The sequence below is a fragment of the Melampsora larici-populina genome (genome assembly GCF_000204055.1).
Source record: "Melampsora larici-populina 98AG31 unplaced genomic scaffold MELLAscaffold_3, whole genome shotgun sequence".
In the NCBI taxonomy this organism is placed as follows: domain Eukaryota; kingdom Fungi; phylum Basidiomycota; class Pucciniomycetes; order Pucciniales; family Melampsoraceae; genus Melampsora; species Melampsora laricis-populina.
In genome coordinates this window covers 2273180-2284238 of record NW_006768767.1, presented here as the reverse complement: position 1 = coordinate 2284238, position 11059 = coordinate 2273180, and the positions used below count along the sequence as shown (strand labels likewise).

Sequence of the window (11059 nt, the reverse complement as noted above, 5' to 3'; positions counted from 1 at the left end):
TCCTGAGATGTATCCTGCTAATTTCATTCTAGCCCAGCCTTCTATGGCTGTGTGACAGCCTACCCTGGATTTGTGCACCACTGCATTCCTGAAGTAGAATGGTAGGTCATTCATTGGTTTTTAGGAATAGGTTGGGTTCAGGAAGCAAGGTGTGTTGGTGGTAGTGTTGGTTAGTATTCTTGGACAATAGGGGGTTTCAAGTTAAGATTTTCATGGCATTTTTACACTACAACAACTGGTCCAAGACTGTAAAATTTACCACAAACGTGTAAAATTTGGCACAAATTTTTAGGTGTCTCAAGTGCTATCAACCATATATATGCAGAAAAAAAACACCATAAAATTTCAAAAAATTGTCCATTTTGTAAAGATTTTACACAAGAATATCCTAACTTGAACCTCCCTAATGAATTCTTTGAAGTCAGCCAGGATAGGCCCAGGGACCTTCAACATGCTTGAAACATGTTTCAATGAGTGGCACCCTCTGGAAAGCAGGTCGCTTGTGTCATCATCAATCCTTAGAGAACAAAAGGGCCATGTAGACTTCCGGAAAGAACGAGTTGAAGAAAGATACTAAGGATTATCTTCAGTTAGAACAGTACAAAGACAATATATAGAGAATACATAAGCAAGGCCGTAAAAATTGATCTAGTAGTTGTTCTTTTACACGGTTTGGATATAAGAAAAGAAAGAGAACTCAAGTGTTAGAAATGTCAGGCCAGGTCGAAATATAGACAAAAGTGGTCAATTTTATATTGGAAAAGATCAGAACCTCTCATTTTGAACAAAACCTGAAATCTACTCACATCATTCCAGCCTCACCAATCTCTCTCGGTACGCCGGAGAATGAGTGCTTCAATTTTGCCTTGTTCACAATACTTCTCCAATAGAACCAATTGATCCTCAATTTCTTGATATTGATGAGCAAATTCAGTTGGACTCAGATATTCACTATGTGGTCTGACAACCAGTGTCTTGAGCTGAGGCCAAGGAGCTTTTGACAGAATCTTGTTTAGCGACTGACAATGCTCTAGTGACTTGTACGTCCCTTGAAGACAACTCATAGAAAGGCAGTTTTGAAAGCTGTCCAGTAGGGTCGCGTTCAAAGGAGAAATCTTCAAGTCGGCTAGAACCGGAAGAGAGAAACGTATTTGCGGATTCCAGGCAGGATCAACTGCCCCGATGTCATCTCCTACTGCGTAATAGAAGGAGATGTCAAGCTTTCTTAGGTGAGGTGTAATGTGTTGAATGATCCCATGTGCTGTACTTGGTAATAGACGCCAACAATCGTGAATTGTAAGCTCGGTGATGGTCCTGGGCCAATTGTAAAGACACCAGTTATCATGTATATCTATTCGACATAAATTCAATCGTGATAACGATTTTAGTTTTGATAGATTGAATCCAAAAGACGCATTGTCAAGTTTTCTATCATCATCGGAGGTTGAATGGCCAGTACATGTAAAGGACTCGAGCAAAGGTAGACTCTGAATAACTTTTGATGTGACTTCATTCTCGATAGTGCTTGCATAGTCATCCTCCAATGTCAGATGTCGAAGTTGTTTGAGACTTGCTAACAGCGGCACTAGGTCTATCATAAAGGCTGCTCTTCTACCCTCATCTTCAAATGGTTCATCATAGTCAAAATGAAACCTTAGCGTAGAAAGGTTAGGGCACCGATCTATCAGGTCTCTAATATTCTTTGGAGAGATCCATTTTATAGGAGGGTCATCTTGGAAGTCGGTTATAAGGTTATCGTAGAAGGGATCATAGTCTACAGGACCACCAAGAGGTACGCTACAGTTTTGGGAGAGCATGAGCGATAGAGACTGAACATAGGAGCCATGTCTGAGGAGAATATCGTTGGTCCATAGATCAATCGGTGCCGGAAGAGAAGTAGGAAATTGTAAGTTCTGGGGATCGGATTGAGTTATTGATCTTGATCAGTAAGGCTTCCTGAACCCCAAGTACGATTTGAGACCACTTACTCGTCATAACCATGGGCGACAGAGTTGATATACCTCACGAGAAATAAGTGAAAAGTTCTGGATGGTATTCAAGATTGGCGGGTGTTGGTGCAAGTAGGTCCAGTATGGCTTCCGGCCAGCTGAACCATAGATCATCACCTGGCCCTCTTCTCTTTTCTCCTCAATCTCCTCAGCTTCGAGCTTGGCCATACAATCAAGGTGTTCGACTATGTTGTTAAAAACTTCGACCGGTAGATCCATGAGGCCAACACGATGAGATTTATGTCGGAATTCCTCGTTTCGGATGACCTCTTCAACTTCGCTAGATGAAGTCTCAAGTCCTTGAAGAATGCGAGAATCGAGTAATTTGTCGACAGATGAGAAAGGGCCATGTGAACTTTCTGACAGACCGATTTGAAGGAAGATACCAAGGATCGATTCCTTTGACCAGATAAAGCCATTCGATTCTAGTTCATCGAAACGCCTTCGGATGAAGTCGAGATGTCGGTTTACTGGCGTAGTCCCCGCGTGGCGTTTAGAGACAATCTCGCGCCAAAGTGCAAGCTGAGTCGTGCGACTAGAGGATGGCATCTCACTCAATCCTTCGTCAGGATATGAGTTGAACTAGTGGGTTGTATCTTCAACAGTGTAAACGCTGAGAAGCTTCGCTGGAGAATGCTATGAATCGTCTCTATTTGATATCAAGAAATTCGAAGAGACTTGGATGCTCGCTCGAACGCTGTTGGTTCAGATGGTCAATATTTAGTCTGGGTCTGGGATCAAAATTCAAATATCTCGATGAGCCTTACATGTACATCATATACAAAGACACAAGGCAGACATATATCTACCATCATCAAAGTCTTGGCCTGCTATAAAGCAAATGATGGGTCTGTCGCAGCCCAATAGTCAAAAACAAACAATATGACTCTGAATCAGACAACGACAACTGCTCACAATTAGGAAGCATGGTTTGTTCAAGAGCTGGGTACCTATGGCAATCAGCTGGATATGTGAGAGCTCATAGCCCTCCTAAATTCTAATGCTACACTTACATTTCACGATGAGAACCCCTATTTCAAGGGGAGTGAGACATGATGTGTGGTCTTTTCTTGCAGGAACAGAATTCATGCTGACAGTGTGGTTCAAGACTTGGGATCCATCTTCTATCAGTTTGTAAGAAGTCTTGCACTATGTAGAAATGAATGAATTGACCATTTGTTTGAATGACACCACAAGCTGCATAAGGATATGTAAGAATTTAGCTGCGTAAGTACAGAATCATGATTCGAGTACTCATGATAGATCAATCTGAATAGGGACGATAGCGGTGTAGTTTGAGGAAAGTCAATCATGTCATTGTTGATTTGGACCAGCCGTACACATACAAATCCTCTGTTCTATAAAAACTACCTAACGATTTCTGGTGCGTTTACTTATGCGATTACTCTAAAGGTTGAGAGGCTTGTGCAAAAAGGCTTTCATGAGTTGTGAGGAGCGTCTGGGTTATACACGATAGTTTTATCACCGTCGGGAATTTGCGAGCAAAAGGTAATATCGGGGTTACCCTGTCCTGGAGCCTCCATTTTAGGAGTGACACCATCCCAAAACTCGACTGACAGTGCCCAACCCCTCACAAGTATGTAATCAGTTCCGTGTGCCATGTACGAGTTAACAGTTCCACCAGGAGCCGTCCACTGGAAATGTAAGGCAATCAGCGTTCGAGTACATTGAAAGGCTTGGGCCGGCTAAGGCTTTCGACAAATTCAAGCATGAGTGATGAATGTTTCAAACCTGAAATGTGGGATACCCATTAGGTATAAGATAAATCACAGCTGTACCGCAGCCAGAAGGAATCAGCTGAGATTCTTCTCGTATGGTCTGATTTGCGAACATTGGACTTACCACCAGACGACTGACCCTGTTCATCAGGAATTTCAAAAGTATGCGTAATGGGGGCCACTGTCGCCATGTTCATCCGCGCTCCCGCGACGCTTGGCGTCCTGTGAGAAAGACCAAGATTAGCATTGTACGATATATCAAATCTACAAGATGCGGCCACAGCGCTTACTTTACACAATTTTGTCCACCGAGAGCGCAACTCTTGGGCTCCCAAGCGTATGATTTGGCTGCGTAAGCTTCGTCTTCTGCAATGGCTGCGTTCAATGTGGCTTCAGAAGGCACCTCAGCAGAAAAACCAAATTTGGGGCAGGGAGGTAGAGCCCGCGGCATCAAATGGACCATAGGTGACACGGATCGAGGAGATATGACATTTGTCTCAGCTACCATAATGGCCTTGATGGAAGAGAGGACGAAAACAAAAGTGATGAGCTTGGTGAAAACCATGTTTGAGGTTCGAAGATGCTGAAGTTGAGACGAGACAAAATAATTTGGTAAAGCGATGAGGGCGACGGCAATGATTTGGAATGATCAAAGGCTTTAGAGAGCCATATTTTATATTCCGCGGTGGAAGTTGAAATCCTTGACTCGGGATGTTCAAAAATACTTAGTACCTCCGAGTCCCGGTGCTCCCGGAGCACCTCCGAGAGACAGCGTGGCACTTTTTCTCGAGGCTCAAAACGTGCAAGACGTCTGAGGAAATGTGGGCCAGCGTGGGACTTGGCAGAGTTTATTTGGAGATTCATATGTCAACTTCAACTTTCAAGCAATTGAACTTCCAATCTCCATCACGGAAGCAATGGAAAGTTGAAACTTACTTATAAGTCATAGCCTCGTAAAGAGATATCATACCTTGATTGAAATATGGCTATATTTGCTATGACCAGGTGTATGACCAAATGAAGGTTCAAGTCAAGAATGTCGGTAAGAGAAGCGTTTGACGCTGTGTGAATGAATTGGACTACGTTTCTTCCCTTCGGTTCTGAGAAATCTTCAAAGGTCCGACAGTTTATGATGTTTGCTGACGTTGTCCGCTGAGTTGGGCTACAATCACATTTCCGCATCAGCTGATGATTCTAAGCTGATATTGAACGTACGGGAATGATCGAGCAAAATATGCAACAAGCCAGGTTTTCTTTGTTCAATACCAAGAGCAAAATGTTATAATTGGCAAAAAAGTCCAGTAACACATGATGAAAGTTTTGATCAGCTGAGCTGATCGCTGATGGGGAAAGATTTTGGAGGAGCTTGATGCATTGTGTTTCAATCACATCATCAAGTCAATCTTTTCAGAGGTGTCTTGTGATGTAGAATCAGTTGAATAATCAAAGTGACCAGTTTGCAAGTTGTATATAATGCTGGAATCCAGAGATTACAGAAGAAGGAAAGTTGAAAAGGGATCAGACTAGATGATCATCACGCAAATATCAGAGTTTGAGCCAAGACATCAACATGGAAAACACTGAAAAGAGAAATCCAAGGGCTAAGATACAAGAACAATAAGGTTGCAATGTTGTCTAAGAAGAAAATTGATAAGAGTGGTCAAAATATAAATTCATATGTACAATGAGTATGTATAGTGCTGAAATCAGCAAGAGAAATAGTTGGCATTCAGTTATCCATTGATAATAGCACAGTCTGAAAATGTATGGAATCCACAAGCATATGTGACAAAAGATGGTCAAATGACTCATGTTGGATAGAGATCAACCAATTCATTCACTAGCAACCTTTCTCAAAGTATCAAAAAATGTTTTGCAATTTGTGAATTGTTTCTTGTTCTTGAAGCTTGATTGGTCCCATTTGATCCACGCTTTCCATAGACCCCAGAGCAAATGTACTGACTTTCTACCAGAACCATCCGGCAGAAGATTCAAAAGATATCTCAGTAGGACACTAGCCTGTGGGTTGTATTCATACTGAGATATCTTTGGTGCTGGCAGTGTAATAGCAGTGTCCAGATCTGGAGCTTCCCAACCCTTGAAGTATTCCATTACAAATATATACCCATCACTGAGTACCCCATCCACACCTCTATCTGGAGGACTTTCAGGATGTAAGATGTGGAGACTTCCAAAAAAGAAAGGAAGTATATGTGATCTCATCCTATTGATCACTGATCTGATGTTACCATAGAAGATTCCAGAAGGAAGATTTTTCTGGTCAAACCTTGCTTGCATTTTGTTTTCAAGTATTCCAAGCCATATATTTATGTACCGACCCAAACTGTTGTTTGTGATCATCTTGCCAATTTCCATTGTCCTTGCAACTTCATCTTTTCTTCCTCTTTGTACAGGCAAAGTATTTTTCAATGGCACTGTGGATATTGTTTTTTCAGTCTCTGTATCCCCTTTTTGACCATCCAGTCCTGTGTCAATTGCCATGACAAAGTCCGAGAGACTAAGATTGGATTTTTCCTGGTATCTTCTAAAGTTCTTTACCTCTGACCCTTTTTTAAAAAGTGAGAAATACACTAAGATAGGGGGATCCCCATTCTCTTTCATTGGCATTGAATATTTTGGTCTATATGTACACACTGTAATGTCAGATGACAGTGCTTTGATGTAACTTGATTGTAGAGAAACCATATAATCAAGACTTGAATCTTTCCAATCTTCAAACAATTGTGAGAGGAACATCCATCCATCCTCATATAATCCTTTCAGCTCTCCTACATCTTTCTGACAAACAATCTTGAGAGAGGCAAAGAATCCTAAGGTGATTTTTGAGTATATGTTTATAATGTTGTTCATCTCTTGCCATATTTGAACTTTATCATCCAACAAGATCTTCAGGGCTTTCAGTTTCTGAAGAAAAAAATCTTCCATGTTCTTGAAATAGGCTTCAATTTGGTTTTGCAAAGTGGCCTCTTTGAGCAAGAGTTCTCTTCCAAAGTGATGGAGTTGGTTTAAGAGATGATTCTCTGTTGATGAAGATGTGATGGGTTCCCCCACACCTATCTTCTGCCAAAAATGATCCAGTATTGAAGCTTCTAGATTCTTTGACATTTGATTGATTTGTGTCTTTTGAAACTTTGGAAGATTTGATCCACCTGCATTGGAGCTTTCTCCTTCCATATCCCCATGGCAACGTTTGGGTGAGAAATATGTTGATCTATTATTGATGAGCTTTTGGTTATCTCCTATCTTGGTACTTGTCCTTTCAGATGAAAGCTTAAATAAATCTTGGGCCCTATCACTTGATAATTCCTTTGGTAAATTAGGACCATGGACATTCTGTGAATTTTCCAGTTTCAGAATTACAGGTTGAGCAAGGGAAAGATCCAAATTCTGGACATCTTTTCCTGAACAGCCCAAGACTGATCCAGGTGGAGCAAGGGTTAAGTCTAGACTTAGACTAGGTGCCCTATTGTTTCTTGTGTCAGTTGAATGGATTGAAGAGGTTTGTACTGAGTTTGGGACAGAAGCATAGATGCCTGGATTTGAATGAAGATTTGCTATAGAACTTGGTGATCTTTGATTGTGGCCATGCATATCTTGATTAAATTCAATCTTATTCAAATATCTTCCAACTTGGTGTGGGTGAATATTTGAAGAGAATTCACTAGGACCCCAAGACTTATCCATGGGAAAACATAAAGCTTGAAGAAAGAAAGGACTGTAAATTCCTAGTAGGATGTTCATTTTGCAAATGGGGACTTCAAGGTAAGACTGGGCTCAGAGGCTGAGATGAAGGGTTCATGCTAAAAACAAAAGACATATTTCAAGAGCCCCGGGATACCTGAGACCTGTTTTTTGAAATAAAAAATACTGAAACAAAAACTCAATACCAGTAAGAAGTCAATCATAGGAAAACCAAAGCCCAAGACAAGTGTGAAGTCAAAAATACTGAACACTTCTGAATGCATGATTGAGAGCCAATGAAATTTGAAACAATCAATTTCAACTAAATCATTCCCTTGACAGGATGCTTGGGGCACTGGAGATCTTAGAATATGCCTTCTTTTTGAGAGTGTATATTTTCTATCAGACACATATCACAGCCAGGATCACAATTTGAAGATCATATCTTCAGAAAATTGATCAATATCTCAGATTGCTCATATCTGCTGATGATTTCAGAATTTAATGATAGTCAGTAATGATTTTTTTTCTAACTCATCCATCTCCCCTCTCTGCCTCAAACCCATTTCTTTTTAATCAGACACCAAGAAGAATATTTTCCATGTCACCTGTGATTCCCTGCTATATATATTTTTGACTCATACTTCATATATATCATGTGCTGTTTTACCCCAATGATGGAACTGAATAGTGAGGATGAAAAGGGTTTTTTGATGATTTCATCTATATTTAAAAATCAAGAATTCAAGTTTTTCAACTTTGTTTTGCACAATGCCAAAACCATCAAGGGTTTTTCAATGTACTGTGAATACTGGCATAACTGAACTGGGGCTTCCATGGAAGGTTCTCCACTGAAAGAAATGTGATGTGAGTTATGATTGACATGACATTGAACATCTGTGAAAAATTTGCCAGTGGAGAAATTGGCAAATTCTGCTGGGATGAACCAATTACCATGTGAATCAATTACCACGTTTCATGTCTCACAGCCCTCAGCTACTAGTCACTGGTAGGCTAGAGACTACCACAACTTCAATAATTTTTCAAAGTCATTTCAGAGAAATTGCAAAGTCATTTCAGACAAATTTCAAAGCCATTTCAGACAAATTTCAAAAAGTCTTCAGATGATGCCTGCAACCGTCTGGACAGTTTTCTAGACCAAAAAAAAAGAGTGTGGCTGCTGACCAAATGAAATAGAAGACCAATGACCTCCAAGGGAGTGAATTTGGCTCTACAGTGCATACATGTTGTGTAAGGCGGATCCAGTCCTCAGAGATTACCCTCAAATGCCTAGATATAACTCTTACATGTCATTGATCCATTGACATATTTACCATTTATAATATCAGTGGGTTTTTTACAATCAAATTGTTATACATATTTAAGGTCCCTCTCAATACCACCATAAATTCAAATTTGTAGGCACTGTGGAAATCAGCACCTGCATGTGTGTTTCAATCCAGAAAGTACCTACAATGTGTATTCTGGGGGAGATATCCAAAAGAAGGTGCCTATATGGTTGAATCTGGTACTGTAAGCTGGAGTGTATTTCTCTACCTTCACTGGATCGGAACTTGGCACAAGCTCTTGAGAGAGCGGGGTTTTATCTAACCCCTTGTATCAATTGCCCATCCAGCAGTTGAGTAATCAGAAAAACCAGTAACCAAGAATAATAGAGATGAAACAATAAAAGAGAAAGCTACCCATAGTATACTTAATCCAGCAGTTGAGTAATCAGAAAAACCAGTAACCAAGAATAATAGGAAATGTTTTAAATACAGTCACACTCACAAAACTAAGTATAATGAACTGATAGTTAGGAGTGGCAAAAAAGCCCATCGGTCTGAAACCAAGGGACAGTAAATTTCAATCATCCTAAAACCTAACAACTCATGGTGTGGACAGCGGACAGCACTACACGTATCGTGAAAGAACCAAACTAAGAATGATAACTTAAACAAACATAAAAAACTTAAAAAATAGAAATACAATCTTTGAACTTCTTAAAAGAAAATAAACCAAAGACATTTCTTAATAAATAACACTGCCTGAAAAAGCTGAAACAATATAATACCTCAATAAACATAAGCTCTTCTAATAAGAAAGGGTGGAGAGGGTGGGCATCAAAAAATCACAACACTGACTATGAAGTTTTGCGAGTGAAGTGATGATAACAAGAGGAAGGAAATCTGACGATGTGGTAAACAGCTGTGACGTCATTGAAAATCAAATTGAAGTAAGTAAAAGAATCCGACCCGTCAAATTCAACTTGTAATGTAAAAAGTCCTGTTATTTAACATTCCTATCTGTTAATAACAAGTGACCAACTTCAAAGATGAAACAATAAAAGAAAAAGCTACAAGGAAAAAGGAGAGTCAGGGGGAAGTCTTGAACAACTAATAATCCCAGATGTCTGAACCCATGATGAACAAAACTCATAATACAGCCCACATTACACTTCCACCCTTGCAGGTACCTATATTTTGACAAACTCATATAGGCACTGTCTTCTGGAACTTACATCTCAAATCTTGGGGGAATATTAACACATGTGCTAGTTTTCCAGCATCTTTTCCGTCCACCAATACCCTAATCATAACTCAAAATTTCTATTCTGTCCACCAATATCTTGATTGTAACTTGGAATTTTTCTTCCATCCACCAATATCCTGATTGTAACTTGAAACATTTTTGCTGTTCACCAATATCCTGTTGTAGAATAAGGTACTGTTGTGTCAAGTACATCACGAATCAGGATGGTAAAGGGGTGTGCAGGATGAGGTTACGATGCTAACAACGTGAATGTTTCAGTAAGACAAAATGGGTTACATCAAGAATGAAGAACTCACTCAAATCATCTTATGAACTGTCATCTATTTCCCTTTTTGGATTCTTGTGTAGTAGTGTTTCTGTTCTCTCCGTACACTTGTCCCATTTGGATCAGAATCCTCTCTTGTCCACATTTTGTCAAAAAATTTCCCTTTGTCGTTTTCTAAATTGTCTAGACTCTTATACTCTCTCTCTCTCAGACTCTGAGTTTGTTCCTCACCGTTAGGAACATGAACACTCAGAGTAAGTTGTTTTACTTCTTTTTCTTTATCCTACTACTTACGAACTTGGACCAAGCTCACTCTTCTACGTAGTTCACTTCTTTTTCTTTCTCCTGCTTTCTCGCAGGTAAGAGCGTGATCATCCGCTGTGTCTACCTAGTATCGAGTTCAAACAAGAGCTTAAATCATTTCACCTGTCTGTCCAGGTAACAATGTGATCATCCGCTGTGTCTATCTAGTATCGAGTTCAAACAAGAGCTTAAATCATGTCACCTGTCTGTTCAGGTTTATCCCAAAGCTCTTTCTCTGTGTTGATATCAAATCTGCATCTTACAATTTCATATCCAAGTCATGACTCAAAATGTTTCATTGTGACTTGAAATTTTCATTCCATCCACCAATGCCTCAATAAGTGCCCCCAGGCAAAAATAGCCCTGCATCCATGTTGATACAGCTTGAGTACCCCCTTGATGGCCAGCAAGGGGCCCTGAGGTTGAGTTAGCCCCATGGTCTGTACCTTCTTCATATGGCTATGGTACCTCCTTGATGGCCAGGCATA

General features: G+C 40.1%; 3 protein-coding genes across 3 annotated transcripts; all 3 read right to left on the bottom strand.

Moving 5' to 3' along the window:
* Positions 1-818: 818 nt before the first annotated feature.
* Positions 819-2558, bottom strand: MELLADRAFT_59652 (uncharacterized protein; the record flags this gene model as incomplete). Its single annotated transcript, XM_007405039.1, has 2 exons — positions 819-1913; positions 2022-2558. The coding sequence occupies 2 exons, from the start codon at positions 2556-2558 to the stop codon at positions 819-821; spliced, it is 1632 nt and encodes a 543-aa protein (XP_007405101.1).
* An 890-nt stretch (positions 2559-3448) lies between these two features.
* Positions 3449-4313, bottom strand: MELLADRAFT_102446 (uncharacterized protein; the record flags this gene model as incomplete). Its single annotated transcript, XM_007405038.1, has 4 exons — positions 3449-3664; positions 3762-3802; positions 3888-3970; positions 4039-4313. The coding sequence occupies 4 exons, from the start codon at positions 4311-4313 to the stop codon at positions 3449-3451; spliced, it is 615 nt and encodes a 204-aa protein (XP_007405100.1).
* A 1268-nt stretch (positions 4314-5581) lies between these two features.
* MELLADRAFT_59650 (uncharacterized protein) lies at positions 5582-7510 on the bottom strand (the record flags this gene model as incomplete). The annotated part of the gene is made up of 1 exon (XM_007405037.1): positions 5582-7510. One exon carries the CDS (start codon positions 7508-7510, stop codon positions 5582-5584), a length of 1929 nt encoding a protein of 642 aa, XP_007405099.1.
* Between the last annotated feature and the right edge of the window lie 3549 nt (positions 7511-11059).